Raw genomic sequence first — 18,929 nt, 5'->3', positions numbered from 1 at the left:
GATGAGCTTTAATACTGCTTTATTTGGAATGCAAAGTAAGTACTTATATCTTCTATTTTTAACAGTATTTCTGTGTAAGGCATTTACATTCACATGTAAAGAGATAGCAACATGATCCTTGATGTATTATAAGTTCAGGATGGTTTGGTTTCTGTAGATTCAGGACTTACTTTTTTGAATCTAGCTTTTGAAACTTTTAACCCAAAATTCCTTTTGAAATTGCACTAGAGCTCAGAAACGAATATTCTTCTGAAGGTGATGAGATTGATTATATCCTTAAGTAGTCATAAATTAGTAGCAGCCATTAGGCAAGCAAGCAGATACAAAAATATGTACAAATAAGTAATGATCATAGTTACTGTGTGTAATTTTCTCCCTTTCTCTAGGAGCAGGCTTTAAGAAGCCAGCCAAGAGTTAAATTTTCCCTGGGTTTAATTGGGGTATCATTTTACTCTTAACATAGGCTAACTCAATACAGATTTATTTTCTCTACAAGCAATTAATTTCTTCCACAGGACAATTGTACTATTCACAAAGCTTTCATACATAAATACATATTTACACACCCACAATCTTGGTGGGAATGGCTGGGAGCACCACTGAAGGTGAAAGTCAGGAGGTTGTTCACAGCAACAGCCTAGAAAGGCAGGTTAGTCAGAGTCATCACTGCTGAAGTAGGAGCTGTCACAGTATTCTGCTGTGTAAAGGAATTTATGAATGCTTGGGTTCATCTTTGGTATCCAGTGTCTTGGCACTAGAAATGTTGAAAGATTGAACAAATCCACAAACACCTTGTATCTGTCACTGAAAAAGACAATTGGAACAATAATTCCATCAGTATAGAAGGCCATAATTTCTAAATCCTCAGTAATCAATCTTTCTAATGCAAATAACAAGATTCCTTGCAGTAACCCTCCTGAATGTTACAGAGCAAGAATCCAGTCCTTACTTCCTAGGGCATAGCAGATTAGGCTTAATAGGGATCTATAGTAACATCTTTCTTCTGAAAATCCAGAGTCCATAGGGTGTGATCTCTAGCAGCATTTATCTAGCAACAATTATGTTAACCTGAAATGAAGGTAGAGTGGGAGAGCTTTCTAAGAAAGACCATGGGCATTCAATCCTCAACATCAGTCTAACATCTGCTTTCTGCTCTCCCCTCTGTTCCATTGGTTGTGGTAGGAGTTGCTCACAGCACCACGTGAGCAAACCTCAAAGAAGATCCTCTTTTAAGGAGGTTGTGCAATTAGAGGTCATGCTAAGGAATAAACAAACTGTCACACAGTAGCTGGGGCTCACTTCCAGTCTCATTAACTTGGGCTAGCTGGCACACCAACTGAACAATGCAGGGATCACAGTATTGCTGTCACTGTAATGCCTTGACTGAGAATCACAGATGCCATGAGTGATCAAAAGGGACCTTTTTGCCCTAGAAGACTTGGAACTTATATGTCACTGATAAATAAATGTACAACAACCAAGGGGAGATGTGCAAGTGTCCCAGAAGAGAGTCAGCAGCCCTTTGGCCTTCAGTGAGCCATCTAAATTATGTCTCCCAGCATTAGAGTATTTATGAACTGCATTGTTGCAGGTACAGGGGAAACACATTATTTGTACCTCACTGTTGAGCGCAAGTAGTGGTAGCCTGATGAGCCTCCAGTGCCAGCCTTGCCACCAATCATTCTGTGCACCAAACAGACATGGTTATCTAAATGATACAACAGGAGAAAATAGCACATGTTCAGTACTTAAATATAAATAAAGGGTCACACTTATTGAAGGTCATTCAGAGATCTTTACAGGGATACAGAACACTTAGGTCTTCAGCAATGCAGGAGTTAATTCTACCATTCTTCAGTCAATTATATAAAATTATTTTTAATTCAGAATGAACACACTAATTATTACACGTTACTATGCTCTGAATACAGAATTATACATTCACTTATGTATAGATATGGAAGGAGGCAGATGGAATGTTTGCATATAAAGACATATCATTATGACTTTTTGAGATAGATTGAAGAATAGATCTCTGTCTCTTAAGTAAGATAGTACACTTAAAACAGGTCAGAGAAGTGGTAGCTATACCCATATATATCTAATAATCACAGAAGTAGCTTTTTATCTTTCCTCTTGGCTGAAGTACAAACAAAAAGAGTCATTCCTAATGCATGAACTCCAATTCTAAGACTGGGTGTAACTCAGAGGCAGAACAATTTATTTGCATCTAGAAGAGAGAGTGTCACAGTGAAAAAAGTCAAAACTTACATCTCCATTTAGTCATGAGCACATCGAGATCCATAAGGGAGGTAAGAAGCTGAAATGGAACCTGGAAACGAGGCTCCTCCCTGTGAAAATGAAAGAGAAGACAGTCAGACCTCTCAGCATAAGCTGTATTTTTCAAAGTTGCATTTCACCAGTGCTTAGCGACTTAAAGCATGCTTTTCCTAAATTGATACTGGAATATCACCAGATATTTTAACAAATACTTCTGCTGTGTACATCTTGATCTGCCCCTTTATTTTTGAACTCAGAAAAGGACTCCAGATCTTTCTAGGACAGGTAGAACAAGGCATTTACTAGTTACAATCTGAGAAGCAGCATCTGGTCAAGGTGCCCAGAGGGAATGTGCAACCTCCCATCCTTGAAGATATTCAGAACTCATCAGGACATGGCCCTGAGCAGCCTGGTCTGACCTTTGAGCTGTATCTGACTCATCAGGGTTCCTGTGGAGGGCTGAAATAGATTGCTTCCTGCAGCCCATTCCAGCCTAACTAAACCTGTGCTGCTGTTCTCAACCTTCACCTCTCTCCTGCCAGTCACCATCAAAGACACAACATCACCTGTAGAAGTAGATCATCAAGGCCCCCTTCAGTGCTTTGTAGGACAGTCTCCTCTCTCCTGCAAAATACAAGTGTCCTCAGTTGGTTGCTCATTCTCCTGCAACTTCAGGGCTATAACAAGCATTTATAAATAACATGTATAAAACATACAAAGTACATATTCACATTTTATTATGGTAATAAAATCTACCTTTACTGAGCAGATGTTCATGGCGTTTTTCATCAAATAATGAAAGTAATGTGTCTCTCTGCTTTTGGAATTCAGACAATAAGTCATCTTTTTCTTCTGATTCTGCTTTGGCCTTTGGTATTTAAAACAAAGACAAGCTTTAGAATTCAACAGGGAAAATTAAGCACTTGAATGACTCATTTTGCAACTTTTATTTAAATAAATACTCTGAAGTTTGAATCTTAGATGTAAGAACTGTATTTTCAAATAAGATACATGAGTCACTGTCCTTTGAAAAGTATAATTACCAAGAAATGTACAATTAAATAGATTCCAACACAACCCAGAGAAATGAATATTCAAACAAACTGGCAATTTATTGCATTTCTTGGTCTAGAGGCCTTAAAAATTGTTTGAAGTCTGATTTATTTGTTTTCAAGGCAAAAAAATTACATCCTTGCAGAGTGGTGGCCAAGAAAATTGTAAATAATAAAGTTTAGATAAGTTAGAAAGACATAAACAAATATTCTCAGGAAGTTGATAAATTCTTATTATTTTTTTCATTAAAAATGAAAATATTAAAAAATGTTATTTAAAGCTGCAGGTCTTGAAATAGTCAGGGATTTTCTGATGCTTATTTGCCATTGCAATTCAAATGATCACATAGCAGCAAATTGCCATATACTGTTAAACAGAAATGGGCTCTTAATAGGGCCATTCCATATCCACAGCTCAGGAGCCCAAACTTCATATTCACTTTATATTGTAGATGCAAGTACTAATGAATAGTGAAGTTGTAGTTTCAGTAAAATCAAATTCAGCCCTTCCATTGATACTAATCCATCCCTTTTGCAATCCTGATCATCCATGTATCTCATGCTTTAAATCATCTCAGATGTCAAATTAAAAAAATATTCCTATTTCCTGAAGAATTTGCATTTTTTTCTGCTTCTTGCAGAAAAAGACTAATGAAGATTAAGTGAAGTGAGTGAGAAACTTTGAATAAGCCAAAAGTTAAATTTATGTCACAATGTCATTTTGCCAGATGTCTTTGCCTATAGTTAGTTCAAGAGTAAACTGATACCTGTATCAAGGCAAATTCCTCTTCTAGGCCTTTTAAAACATTCTCTTCAAATTGTCCCCAGAAATCAAATTCTTCTGAGTCAAGTCCCGGAGTTCTTTCCAGCCATGCCTTTAATAATAATAGCATTAGTGGTAGTAATGATAATATATTCAAACAATAGCAATGCAACTGCATTATCCTAGAATTACAAGTTACAGCAACATAAATTCTACTGCTACAATTCTGGTTTAGCAATAAGCACATCTACAGTATCCTGTAGAAGTGCTTAGTGCTAAATTCAGCATGTCCATGTGGATGATGTACACCTGCATAATGGTGCCATACCAAGCCCATCAGGTTCCAGGTTGCATGGACAAGGTTGGAAGACAGAAGCTGTCTCATTCTAAGGATATCTTTAAAACAAACTACAGAAAAACAAACCTTATTCCACATATATATAAGATAAGAGTAATGATAAGTCTCAGAAGGAAGACAGAGCCATCTATAGTTTTTAACCTCTCTAATAGCCATCACTACCAGTGGGACTATTTTTAAAATTCTCCTCCCAAACGGGCTTATAGTCACAAAAAGCAATGCAAGTGAAACAGTGCATCTACATTCTTAGCTCACACTTCCACAATGCTATTTATCAGTTTAACGGCCAGAATTTTCAGATGAAAGCAAGATGCTGTGAAAAATCAGTTGGTTTACTAACAATTAACTCTCTTTCATGCCAAATTTGTCAAGAATCCAAAACACAATTGACAGAGAATTTGCCAACATGCTTGTTTCTCTTAAGGTAGGAGAATTTGTCACTGAGACTAATGAAGGACATTCTTGGGAGATGGGGAAAACGAGGCAAGGTCCAAGACAGACATGTTACCTCCACAAGTTGCAGTAGTGTTGGTTCTTGCTCTGACTGAAGCAGCAGTTCATGATCCTGTCCCTTGAAGTTATCACGGTAATGCCTTCTGTTATAAGGGACTCTCAGGCTTTGGGGAACTCCAATCTTGTTCTCCAGCAAGCGAAACTGCAGGCTCTGAAAACCTGAGGCTGGGCTTAGGTAGTACCTTTGGGAACAGAAGAAAAGAAGATATAAAAATGCAGGATGTTATTTTACAATGGTGGATTTCTCTTGTTCTCTAAAAGTTTTGTTCTCTAAAAACCCCCCATATTTCACATCTGAAGAATATCAAATAGCTATCTGAGGACTTTTTTATATGACTGCACTTAGGAAAAGGAAAAAAGAACCAAGCAATTTCAATGCAACTACAGTGCAATTATAATCTCATTTTCTAGTTCTGTATTCTTTGTGCATACACAGGTAGTGTAAATGTGTGAATTTGTGTTTTAAAAGGGAAGCTTTGTGCATGTGATGTACAGGAGGCAATGTTAGTGAATATAATTCCCTTTCCAAATAGACTAAGCAGCTGCACCCCAAAAAGCTGTTACAAAAATTTTCACAGCAACAACATGCCAATAACATGCCATTTTAAATAGTCTTGATACACAACATAATTCCTATATATTATTATGTATAATAGTCCATACATGCAATATATATATATCTGCAATTTGCCTTATCCTATAGAGCAGAATAATGCTCAAAAGAACTCCAGTGGAGTTTTTTTTTGAAGGATTCGTTAATGGGAATCTTAAGAGTTAAATCATCTGACCATGCTGAAAAACAATTACTAATAAAAGCAACCTGAAATCCCACATTGCTAGGTAATTGTAATGCATTTTGAATTGTGAGTACAGGATTTGACAGTGACACATCATTGATTTAATCTTATGTTTACTTATCAAATGAGTATGTGGTTGAAAAGCTGAAGCAAGTATAGATCAAAATAGATGATTATCCCATGGATTTCCCCTGCTGTAGGGTAATACTCAATTCAAGCGAGTGAAGAAAATTTGTAGTTTCCTGCTCTTTTCAATAGGGAACATTAAAAGATAGAAGGGAAAAGGTACCAAAATGCAAAAGTGGATGGGATGCTGGATGGCACTGAGGTCACAAGGCAGACAGATATGCACAAGTGACACAAGCAGGAGAACAGGGAAGGGACACAGTGGGTGAAGCTGTAACACATGGTAGTGTGGTGAAAGGGCCTAGATGTAGAGAGGGAAGAGAAAGAAATGTGAGAAGTGAGATAAGCCAAAGGATCCAGAGAAAGCCTGAGCAGAAGAGGTACAATCCAGCCCAGCAATGCACTGAGCTGCTCCTGGACAGCAGAACTTACTGGGGGAAAAGGACAAGGGACAGCAATGCTTCCTTCAGCACTGCAGACCCAAAGCAGCACCATGAAACCAAGACAGCTGAAATACCTGTTTGATAATCTAGAGAGAGTGCATGTCTCTCCCCCAAGCACTTCTGTGATTTGCCATAGAGCAAGGCTCCAATCTGCAGTGCCAAGTTTCAACTTAATTGCTAGCAGAACCATGAGCTATTTCTGTTGTTTCTGCTGTTTTAACTTTTGACCCTGAAAGCAGTCAGCAGAACCCTACACAGAAGAGTCAACAATTCACTTGTACTTCTTTGCAGAACCTGCTGGACTCACAGTCAGGGTCAATTTCATAACTGACCCTTGCACTTTAATGTCATGTTTGCCTCTCCAAGGTGAGCTCTCAGCCTGCTGACAGACACCAGCACACATGCAAAATTCACAATCCGTTCTAAGGATGAGAATTACCAGCTCCTGGATTGCTGTGGAGGAATAATAAGTCTTTACCTGAAATCAAAGAAGTCCAATGCAGTCATAGTTTCCAAAACTGAGAACTGTTCCACAAGTAATTTCAGAATCAGTGAAATTCTGTTCATTCGAGTAATAACTTTCAGCATGTTCCTCTCATCTCTTACCTGTAAAAAAAAATAAAGATCATAACCAGGATGGTGTTTTGTCTAGATCCTACCTAGTTATTTCATGTCTTTTCACTGTTGTACATCACTATAGTTCCCAAGTCCTTCCCATGTGAAATCCATAGAGGCAGATTCTCATATGGAATAGAGCACTCTGGTTTTAACTTAAAACTGAAACTCTAAATTTCAAAGATTGAAATCCACTTTTTTCTGGCCGATGCTACATTATAGGTAGGCCTATCACACAGGGGTTTTTTTTCTTTTCTATGTTTTTGACTAAAATAGAAGTCAAAGAAATTAAATTATAAAAATAATTTATAATTTCCAATAATTACAATATTACTGTAACTTAATATTATATATATGAAAATTATATACTTTCTGTTATAATTACTTCAGAATAATTTCTATTTTTGCTCCATTCTGTAAGCCATAAGGCAGGTAAGGAAATTACTTAGAACTTGAGAAGCTAAATAATCAGACATCAGGAGAGCACATCTAAAACATTTCATCAGAAATGTGCATTAGCAAGCAGAGAAGAAGAGAAAAGACTCCATCTGGTGGGAATTAGATAATATTAAATGGAAAAAGCAGAAGTTCTTTTTTTCACTTTTTTTCACTCTGCCTGCAGAAGAGTCTGCTAAAATTCTGTTCAGTTTCAATGGGATTAAACTTCTCTCTAAAATCTGGGCATGCAACCAGGAAATATCAGACTACAAAAAATGGCAGATGATATTCATTTCCCTAATTGCTTGGCTGTGTATTTGACCTTAACATTGACATTTCAAATTCTGATCACAAGGAAGGCTTCATTTTTCACTAAAAAAAATATTCTTCTTAAGAACTGGTTATGGTAAGTTACAATTTGATAAAATAGTAAACTAAAACGCCAATGAAATTAGGAATATAATGGACAACAGAGAACATTTTCATTGGACCTTGAAAAGAAGGTTCCTTCTTTCAATCTGGTCCAGTTTTAAATCTGCTTCTTAGACACATGCTAATGATGTACTCAAGGTATTTCTCAAACTGCATGCAGTCAGATTTTTCTGTGGATGTAGTATCAATTCAAGAGTTTTCCATTCTTACCCACTGTTATAATGCGTGTTTAGCTTTGGACAAATGTGAAGAGTTGCTTATATTCATAATTTTCAGAAATTCTTGCACAGTATTACACTGCTTTGGATTATTGCTTCTCTGTTGGATTTACTATTACACAATCACAAAAATGAGTTCTCCTCACAGCAGATATTGGATGGAAGGAGACAGTATGTAGACTTCAGAAACTGAACAAAGGCAGAAATTACTTTTCAACATAAAAATACCTGTGAGTCTTCTGCTCTTTAGTTTTGCCTCTGAGCCTGCTTTTTCTGCATTAGATATTTCCAACTTTAATTTCTGCAGTTACCCAGCAAGAGAGTATGAGAGCATTTTGGCCAATGAAATTGGCCCTGGAAGAAGATCTGCACAAAAGGCATACTTCAGGAGGAAGTAAGATTTTGCTGATCAAAAATCTGTACTATCGGGATACAAGAGCCACTCAGCCAAATTTTATTTGGTCTTTTGATGCTGTTTCTAAAAAGAGCACATGTTCTTTAGTAAACCCAAGTATATCCAAGAGCACATGTTCTTTAGTAAACCCAAGAGTGAGAGGCAGGAAGCAAGAGAAAATCAGGGCTGAATTTTCCCAAAATTCATATTTGTTTTAACTTACATGACCATTTTGAAAGATCACTCGCACAGAGTCCATTTCCCACAAAATCTGCTTAAACCAAAGTTCATATGCTACAACAAGAAAGATACTGTTAGCATCAACTTCAAGGTTACTTTTTTCTTCTTAGCACCAGGAAAAAAAATTCTTGCATGTTGATTTGAAATTAATAACCTACATTGACACTGCCAGTGCAAAAGAAGATACTGACACATAAACTTATTACTTGTTACAGTATTCTGTCCTCTTCCTGAAGTATTAGGCAAAATAATCTAGAGTTGAGAATACTGACAAAATTTTTTAAATACATTTTACACGTCAGATATTTCATCTGCAGATTGCTCATTACAAAAAGAGCAAAGAGAAAATCCAGATCTGATACTTCAATAAAATCTAACTCAACAACTGCTTACAAACTACGTGTTTTCTGTCAATAACAGAAAATATCATCATTCAGGGTCTGAAAATCAGGAAGATATGGGCATTAGGGAGTGCCTAGCTGGTGTGCTGATTTCTAGACAGATTCTAGATGGCTAAAACTGGAATTTTAGAGAAGGCACAAGGCAGCACACAAAATTTGCCTACAATAACCTGTGTAGCAGTGTAGCAACCTGTTGTTTGGATGACACCAAGGTTTTCACCACCTTAATTTCTCTAAGAATAGAACCATCCATATCCTGGTTTACCAAATCCAAAGGTTATAGTCATGGCTTCACAAGCAAAGAGTTGATTACTGCCTTACAATTTATATACGAATACATGCATATATAAAAACAGATAAAATACAGACATATTGCTGTGCCAGTGTCTGAAATGAAAAAAAAAAAATGGTGTATTTCATGTGTCAGCACCAATTAACTCTCTGTGGCAAAAATATTGGTCAACCACCACCGCACTCCTCCACTTACCTTGATGTGTCACAATAAAAAGATGCTCATCATGGATTTTTTTCCCTTTCTTCTCACTCTCAAGTTCTTGAGCATTCAATATTTTGTTCAGCTTAAAAATAAAGGTAAGAACTGTTCTTTAAAGTTCTGCTATCAGTAATGGTAGTCTTACTGCATACAGCGAATTTTTAAGAATAATATTTTTAAAAATACATATACAGACCTCACACTCTAGGTTATATGAGAAATTTGACTAAATTGTCTCAGGTATGACTTTTACTTTTTAATTAGAAAAAAATCTTGCCTGAAATAGAACATTTAGGCACCTCAAGTAATAACGTTTTGACAATTTTTATTACATAAATTTATATATGCATAGTTTAAAAAAATAGAGAAAACAAAATATCCAGCATATCTTCCAGATTTTAGATCTATACTGTCCTGTCCCATGAAAATAGAGTTCCTATAGTAAAATTCTGGGTAATCATGCAACAACATCAGCCTAAGAGTTCTGAGTTGAGGCAGTAATAATAACTTCAGTTCTGACATTACTAAATTTTTTTCTTAGTCAAATCTAGAATCTAATCATAGCTGTTTTCAAATGAATCTTTGCAAAATTCTAAAGAGTATGTCAACAAATCAAAGTTGGCATACTCTTACTTTAGTTCAAAAGCAGAGTAATTCCCTTCAGTTCATGCTGTCTAAAAAATAAAAACCCAAAATAACTTCTGGATTCTTTTACTATCTATGGTATTTTATTTGTACTTATTTCTTAATTTCCTAATTCATCTAGCTTTTGCAGAAAAGGGGTTTTTTGGGGAGGTTTCTTTTATGTTCCCCCCTAGTCATCATCCTACCCCTGAAATAGATTTTTCCAGCCAAGTATTCTGGACTTTCAAGGACATTGCGCATATCCTGCTGACGTGCAGAAATTGCTGACCAAAGAAAGCTTTTAGTGGTGTGTCACTTCATAGTTTACCAACATAGATAATTCCCTACCAACCCCCACAAAATATCCATGTTCCTTGTAGTTTGAGAAGTCTTCCCACAGGGCACCTTGAGGTCCCAGCTGAGATGGGCACCTGTGCCTCCTGCACCTGGAGACCTGTCTCAGTAAGTGTCAGTCACAGGTGCTGCCTCAAGAGCAACCAGGACTGCAAAGATGAAATCATTAAACTTACTTGTAGGTATTCTCCATAGATAAGCCCACCTTTGCTGGCTTTATTTACTCCTTCTTGAGATTTGTCATTATTTTCATCTTCCAAAGATAGCTTGCTAAAATTAAATCTAGAAGAAAATGAAGTAAATATGTAAATTGTTTAATTAAACAATTATGAATATACCTGCCTTTTTACTAACATCTACAGTTCAATCAATGCTTTATTTTGATAAACAGAACCAGTAAAGCAGGCTTTTGATAAAAACTGAAATTCCTCTTGTCACAGTAACAGCTGGTAACATCACATAAAATAACAAGTGCTCAGACAAGTCCTTGTATGATCTGTACTCATTTAGCAACAGCTAAATGATAGCTACAGCTGCAGCTATTTATCTTGTAATAAGTAATTCCTCTCTGAGATTTCATGTTTTGCACTAATACCTTATCAATTGAATTGAATTTATAAAGCAAAAAAGAAAGAGGAAGGACTCACAGGTAATTCTTCCCCGCAAAGGGGCACTGGCTCATGGTTTCTGGATCCAAGCTCGCTGAGCTGCACACGGGGGAAAACACCCTGTGAGTGTTCCCAAACCTGCTGCAGCTCCCTTTTATGTAGCCTTATCTCACTGCCAAGGCCAACCCCCAAATTGCCCTCCTTAGCCCTCAGCCCATCTCCACTATTCAATAATGACAGAAACAATCACAGCACAAAGGTCAGGAGCTTCATGTGTTGTTGGCTCTCCAGGACTGTGTTTTTCCCTGCCAGTTAAAAAATGAATGGATGACAAGCTTGTTTTGTCCTATGGCACAAGCTTTTTGTGCTTTTTACTGCAAGGTTTCCACCAGTTGCTTCTTTGGATGCAGCTGTATGGTGTAGTGTGTAAGTTGTAAGTCAATGAGAGGTCTGTGTATGATAAAAAGGCAATATTTAATAAAACCATGAATTGTTAGAGTAGGTTTTTAACCTGCAGCCTTTTGTATCAGGATACTACTAAGTTTAAAAAATCAGACACAGGGAAAGAGAAAAGAGGGGTGGCGGTGGGGGTGGAAGTAAAGAAATGTGTTTCCATGACAGACTAAATAGTGCCTATTCAAAGAGATTTCAAGTAATACATATAATTTTTAAATAATGTACACAGATTAAGTGAAGTACTAAAAACATCATGAACCTCTCATGCTGGTTTTCCAAGTATTTAAATCAGAATAATTTCTCAATTTTATCTCCTTGCACAAAAATTTCAGTATCATTTATTGACAAATGTTACTCAATTCTATCTAGTCATCAGCTTAACACACAATGAAGTAAAATGTAACTAGCATACACTTCTTTTCTGCCTGCCAGCCCTTTCTGAAAAAAAAAGTTAATGCTCAGTTTCACTGCAAACAAAACTGCAGGACCTCTGTGACCCTGGATCATTTGCTCTCTGCAAGACTTACTCTGCTTAGTGGTGTCTGTGTGGTGGTTTCAGCTGTTCCAGTCACTTAAGAGTAGTTTTCTCATTAAAAAAATGCAGATGTAGGATGTGGGTGATGGGATGGATACCCGGTTCAGCCAGATGTCATTTCTCAGGCTTTACACAAATCAGCTTAAAATAAAGTTGAGCCACAAGAAATGTAGGACTTCACTTAAGCAACTGACCAAGCAAGGTCAAGGAGTTCTTCCTTCCTTATATAAAACCTGACAGAAGAAAATAATTCTCTCCTTACACACACCTACACATGTGCTCAGTGATGCAGACAACTAGAGATGAAAGTGAGAACATCAGAAACCAAATGTTGAAAGTCACTTTTCACATATTTGCACTGAAACAGCTTGATTTACAAATGTGGAAATCTTGCACATCCATATATCTCAAAAGAAAAAGAAAGGTTATCTTGTCATTCCTGTGTATCTTCACCTGAAACATCCAGACTCAGCATGCATAATGAAATCAAGCTGTTATCTTTTCTCATGGCACAAAGAAAGAATGTGAAACTAGTAAAAATAAGGACAGTTGGAAAATATTGAACTTTTAACCTCACAAAATATGTTAATGTATTTTTTCTTGTGCAGTTTTATTTTCTTCTGTGAAATACAGAGAATTATAAACTTCTGGTGCAATGATCTCTGACAGGCAACCTTTACATTGCCTACCCAGTAGGCAAAGGACTTTTAAGTAGAAGAGCCCTTTTACAATCTCCACTTAACAAAACATTAACTCCCTATTTGGGAAGTAATAGTACCATTCATTCCCTCAGGATTAGCAAACTCACTTGAAATCTAGCTGGGGATATTGTCTAAACAACAACTATACAAACACCCCTTCCAGTTCAGCAACAGACAGCCTTCAGTCAATCAAGTAAATTAGCCAGACAAGAGCAATTTAGAAAGTTTTTTCCAGTGTTTCCAACATGTCAAATTCCTTGTTTAAGGACCTCATAGCTGATTGGTCCCAAAGCTGTAAACTGACCAATTCCTAAAAAACTGGGTTATATTATGGATAATATTTGCATCCATTCATTTAAGAAAATTTAATCTCACACTAGCTGAATTCAGCTCTCTAACCAACTACAATAGTTCTCAAACTCTCCAAGATCAGTGGAAAAAGATATCTTGATGAGGACTGGAAAGCCCCTGAAATAAAACCATAGACAATGGTTTTCAGACATAGACAAGGTCATTCCTCTCACTGGCTGCCTTCATCTGATCTCGATAAGGCTTCAAAGTATGTAATTAACTTGGTAGTAAAATAATTTAAGTGGCTTGTATGACCTGATTATGAAACTGTCTGCTGGCAGTGTAGATGACAGCACAGCTTACAAGAGCCCTCAGGTTTGGATCAGCTCAGAGCCTTGAACTCTGACATGGCTGCAGATACCCTTAGAAATAAATGTGCTTCTGCCATGCTGCTCAAATTTGGGGCTCACTGTAGGGACCCGATTTTTATTTGGGTGTCCTTTATATCCTGACAGAGATTTGTAGCCACTTTGTCATCTCTCCCTACTAGTATAACCATAAACAAGTCTTGATGAAAAAAAGCTCTTCAATGTGAATGTATCCAAAAGCAAAACATAACTTTAATTTTAAATGATGGTATTGCTTTTTGATCAAAATGTACCTTCACTTCCCTTTTTCATGCTGAACTCTCAAAACCACAAAGAAGCAGATCTAGCCACATGCATAACTCGCTGTTCATGCTGCAGGTGACTGAGCAAGGCTGTGAAAACCAAGAGTGTGTGTGCCCTTGAGCTTTTATTTAGTTTTTTGTTAATTTACTTTTAACATGTGAAAGTCAGATAAAAAGCCTTCTTTTCATCACAGAGGGCTCTAATCTTCAGCAGACAGTGAGAATGTTCTGTTTTGTGACTGGGCTGAATACAAGACAAACAGTTACATACAACAGGAAAAAAAAACAAAAAAAAAAAACAGAAAAAAACCCCAGAAAAAAACAAAACAAAACAAAACAAACAAACAAACAAAAAAAAAAACAACCAAAAAAAAAAAAAAAACCAACCAAAACCCCCCCACAGCTTCCCAGAACTGCTCGTTATGGCCTTCAAATGCACTGTCACGGCCTTCATGACCAAGCCTGGGAATTGTTAAGCACCTCTCTTAATTCACCCTGTCCCCCTTTCCATTCACCTGCCCTTCCCCAGGGGGATGTGGGTTGGCTAGACTGGATGCAATAGGGCTGCAGAGCAGAGAGAAACTGAACTGACTTGGACTGAGAGCAGTGGTTCACATGGGCAAAAAGGGAGCCTCTCTCTAGCCTGGCTGAGGGAGGTCCCATGTAAGGCAGAGGTGGCCTGCAGCATGATTTATGGATACAGCCAGAGCCAAGAGTTTGCATGTTCTCACTGTGGGGCTCTCTGTCTGAAACATTATGGTCTGATGAGGACAGGTAAGTAAGACTGACCTTCTACACACTGTCATGAATCCAAAAAAAGTATGAATTGGAAGTGACCTGTTCACCCAAGCCAAATCTCAAGTTTTCCTACATGAAATCACTTATGGAGAAGAAAAAGTACACACACAAGTAGTTTGGACAGTGTCACCCATTCTACTGCTCAAACTCTCATCCTGATTACAAAATCATTACAAATCAATTTGTTTGTCTAGTGTTTGCTAAGTTGAAGAAAGAGCTCAGAGAGCTTTTGACTGCAAACAAATGACGCTTGAAGCTTCCCAACACTCTTGTCCAACAATTGCAGACTAGGAGCTACCCAGGACACATGGCTTCTACCTATGTAACAATGCCTGCAGTCAAAGATCCAAGTAGGTCAAGCCATGCTGAAAAGTTTCAAAGAGAAAGTAAAAGATTTCTTGGGAAGAGCTATAAGAACAAAAGAAACAACCGTTAAAAAACAAAACAAAACACCATCAGCAAAACACCAAGCCAAAACAAAAAGCAACCCCAACAAACTAAAAAGCAAGCTTATAGTGCAATAATTTCCCCAGAATATTCATGTAACTTTCCAATTTTGATAGCCTGTGACTTCCTAAGATTTCTGTTCTTGCATTTAATAACCTTTTTGTGGATTCTGTGACTCCACAACCTGCAGCAATGAATTCCATAACTGAAGTACACATCATGGGAAGGAGTATTTCCATGTGTAAGTTTCAAACTTCTTGCTAAATAATCAAGTAATATTCATTTCTGTTTGGTACTAATTCATGGCTAATGAGAAATAGGTGCACTATACCTTTGTAGTCCAGGCACCCTGTTCTAATTTGTGCAGATTCTGCTGCAGCCTTTGTGAGACAAAGTACTCAAAAGAAAAATACCTTTTCTACATACAGATGTTGCATTGTTAATTTCATAAAATTCTAGTGATGAAATAATTTTGATAACAAGCACACAACTATAATAGTGAAATACAGTGCAGCAGCTACCGTTTGGGTTGACAAAGTATAACTCAAATTGTAGAGGTGAAGCCCCCAGTGTCCTAAGCCAGAACCTCACTGTGCTGGCTACTCTGCCAGTACTGAACAAAAATCACTTCCTCACCCAATAATAACATAGCAAGAGATATGTGAAAAAAGACACAGAAAAGGAAAGTGAAGAGCAGAAGATAAACTTGGGACCAAAAGGTGTCCTCTGTGTGTTTTGTGATTTTCTAAACTGGACTTACTATCTAACTAGCACTTGAAATTAACAGTTGGTTTTAAGAAAACTAAAATTTGGTGACTCCAGGCTAAAACAAACAAGCTTAAAGTTGATGCAATATTAATAATCCAATCAGACATTTGTACCTGGGGGAGGAACAGAGATCAAGGTCTTGCAAACTACAAACAAAGAGATGAGATAGTGCTGGAAAGAAAAAAAAAATTCTTTCTAAATACTGCATTTGTTCAAATTCTTAAACACAAAGAACTGTGTCATCACTTCCCAGAATACTTTTAACTTCCATTTATGCTTCACGCATCCCAGCACAACCTTCCCCTCACCATCTCTCATTTGTGGCTCAGCAGAATGCAGCAGTATTTCTTTCACATGCTGATAATTTTTGACTGATAATTATTCCCCAAGTATGGAAAAAACGTTCTTTCACTTCTATTGCTCAAACACCCTGCCTTCATCAATGTAAATGGATCAGTGCCAGTCAGAACTGTAAACTTAGGAGAAACAACATGTCTTGAACACATTCCACAGCGTTGTCCCAAGGCAAACCTATCCCCTACTCACGCCTTGCAGCCACACATTGCAGGGCACAGTACTTTAGTATATAAAGTATATGACCCTTTAGGCTGTTTTTCCCCTCCTGAACACCCCAGTCCTGGTTACCTGTCAGGCCCAGTGAAGCACAAACCTGGAACCATAAGCTACTCCCATCCTCCACGTGGCTCAGCTCGTGTTGCTGTTTACTCCGTGGCACAGCTGCCTGGCAAGTGCAAAGGGCTGGTTTAGGACAAACGTTGACAAAAATGTGCTCATCTCATCCCATTCAGCATTATCATTAACAGATGGGATGATGGAATAGTTGTGCACTTCTTGAACTGACAAATGAGAGCAGCCTGGAAAGTCTAAGAGCATGCTGACGGATAGGAGCTGGAATACAAAATTACCTTAATGCACTGAAATTAATAATGTGCAGCTTCTGTGATGCAAAGAGCAATACTTTTGAACTTCAGCCATGATAACCAAACTTAAAAATAAGTTCTTTAGAGCAAATCTTATACTGGAATTTTAAAATAGCAATTTTCTACCTGGCATGGAACCCCTCACTTCTATCCAGCATCAGAAATCCATTTATCCATTACATTATGTCCTGGGCACCACTCTTCAAGACAGATGAAGACAATGTGGAAAGGGTTCAGAAGAGGATGGCAAGAACAACAAATTTTTGATGTAGAAAATATGGCCCCTTAAGAAAGATGGAAATAATTGACCTGTATAACTAAGAGAAGATTGTGGATGGAAAAATGAGAAATTCTTTCCTTTCAAAAGGAAGGGCAATAAGCAACTTCCAATACACCACAGGATGGGAAAAGGAGTAACCTAGTTTAAATTATGTCAGGATAACACCGGGATAAGAAAACAAAAAATAAGGAAATTCTAGTATCTTTAATCATTAGAAAACAATTATGAGAGCTCATGATTTCTCCAGTCATAGCTGATTCCTCATCAATGTAGAGAGAGACTCAATGAGTCTTCAAAGTCTCCTTGAGCACCTCCTGCTGCAGCCCCTTCTGCCCCCCATTGCTGAATCCACTTTCAGCACATGCTCTAGGGAAGGAGCAAGACAGATGCTTGCATATACTATTAGTTACCAGCATTCCATGAAATGGCAATGGCAACACATTGCAACAATCCAGGCAGTGATCACTCCATTGTTATTTTCCTGTTTTGCCTTTTTCTGCTAATGTTTTTTGTATTAATTGAGTAAAAGTATTTGTAGTCTGCGATATTAGCAAATGCATTACTTCTGTCTTAAAAGCAGATAATATTTGAGATGCTTCTATTAAAAGAGAGAGCTAAGCAAAACATCAGAAGCATTAATGTCAAAAAAACACTAATAGAGGGTGATGCAATGTAACAAGCATTGGAAAGAAACACTTTAATATATTCTAAGAAATACAATATTGTCCAATGAAAGCTAAATATACACCAAATACATAATGTGTACACATGCATTTTATCTCAGCAACCCGTAAGAATTCTCAGAAGACATTTTGCTGCAACCAGGCTACAAAGAATGAACTTTATCAGAAAGAAGTTATCTATTTGTCTCAGGAAATAGCTATGTAGTTACTCTGGCTGCAGCATTACTTTTTAGTTTAGCACCATAACAGCAGAACTGAACAGCACTTAAGATTGACTTCAAATAATAATTTGAGTACAAAATTTGCATTATGTGTGAATGCAAAAAACGGTGACCACCTCTGTCAACAGCTGGTTTTCCTATGTTTACTGCATTAAGTATTAGGGAATGTGTGGTTTTAATAACCAGATACATATGGAAGGAGTGAATGGCCAGAACAAGCTGTCTGTGACCAATTTACAACCTGGAACCTTTTTGTCCATGCCATTTGGGAAGGATGAACAAACATAAGATGGTTGATCTTAGCCCATTGGTGTTTGCTTAAGAATTAATATAAAGCAACCATAAAAGAAATTTTTCAAAATAAATTTCTCATGTAAAACACAAGGGGACAACATAAGCCTTGTTCATCTAAAGTATTGCATAAGCATAACAATTCTTTGTAAGGCAGCAACATAATTAAAAAAAAGAAAGTTGAATCACTTGCTGTATAGAGAGCCAAGTAACTTACAGTTTGTGCTTCTTAATTCTATACACATAGCAGTATAAAAGATTAACATGATTTGTTTTATGAACTCAAGCAACTCAGGCAAGAGGTGTTGTCTGGGTTCTGTGAATTACAGTGGTTTGCATTAGTAGGAGTCAATGGATCTGCAGGGCTCAGAAGCTGCTCAGCAGAGCATCAGCTGGGCTCAAGTTACAAACATCTAAAAAACTGCTTGTGTCAACACAAGTGCTGTGCAAAACTTGCCCTGGCAGAGAGTCCCACCAGTGAGGCAACAGTGATGAACGGAGCTGGAAATTCCAAGCAGTAGAGTACAGAAACCTGTTAGCCAGGAGTAATTAAATGGAATTTAGTGCTTTACCTTGTTGCTTGTAGCATTAACAACACAGCCAGAAAATAGCAAACAACCAGGCAGTGAGGCACCAAGGACCCAAGCTGATACACTTGGTAACCCAAGAACTCTGTAGGTGACCAATGGGACAACTAC

General features: G+C 37.4%; 1 protein-coding gene across 1 annotated transcript; it reads right to left on the bottom strand.

Annotated features, from left to right (window-relative positions):
* Nucleotides 1–2: 2 nt before the first annotated feature.
* TDO2 (tryptophan 2,3-dioxygenase) lies at nt 3–14,063 on the bottom strand. Its single transcript, XM_054633526.2, has 12 exons — nt 11,189–14,063; nt 10,718–10,823; nt 9,558–9,648; nt 8,653–8,723; nt 6,811–6,938; nt 4,962–5,148; nt 4,100–4,207; nt 3,037–3,148; nt 2,847–2,904; nt 2,272–2,351; nt 1,618–1,708; nt 3–804 (listed from the first exon to the last, which is right to left on the bottom strand). The coding sequence occupies exons 1-12, from the start codon at nt 11,221–11,223 to the stop codon at nt 651–653; spliced, it is 1,221 nt and encodes a 406-aa protein (XP_054489501.1). The 5' UTR covers nt 11,224–14,063; the 3' UTR covers nt 3–650.
* Between the last annotated feature and the right edge of the window lie 4,866 nt (nt 14,064–18,929).

Source organism: Agelaius phoeniceus, chromosome 4 (assembly GCF_051311805.1).
Source record: "Agelaius phoeniceus isolate bAgePho1 chromosome 4, bAgePho1.hap1, whole genome shotgun sequence".
Lineage (NCBI taxonomy): Eukaryota > Metazoa > Chordata > Aves > Passeriformes > Icteridae > Agelaius > Agelaius phoeniceus.
This window is presented reverse-complemented; position numbering and strand designations above follow the sequence as displayed.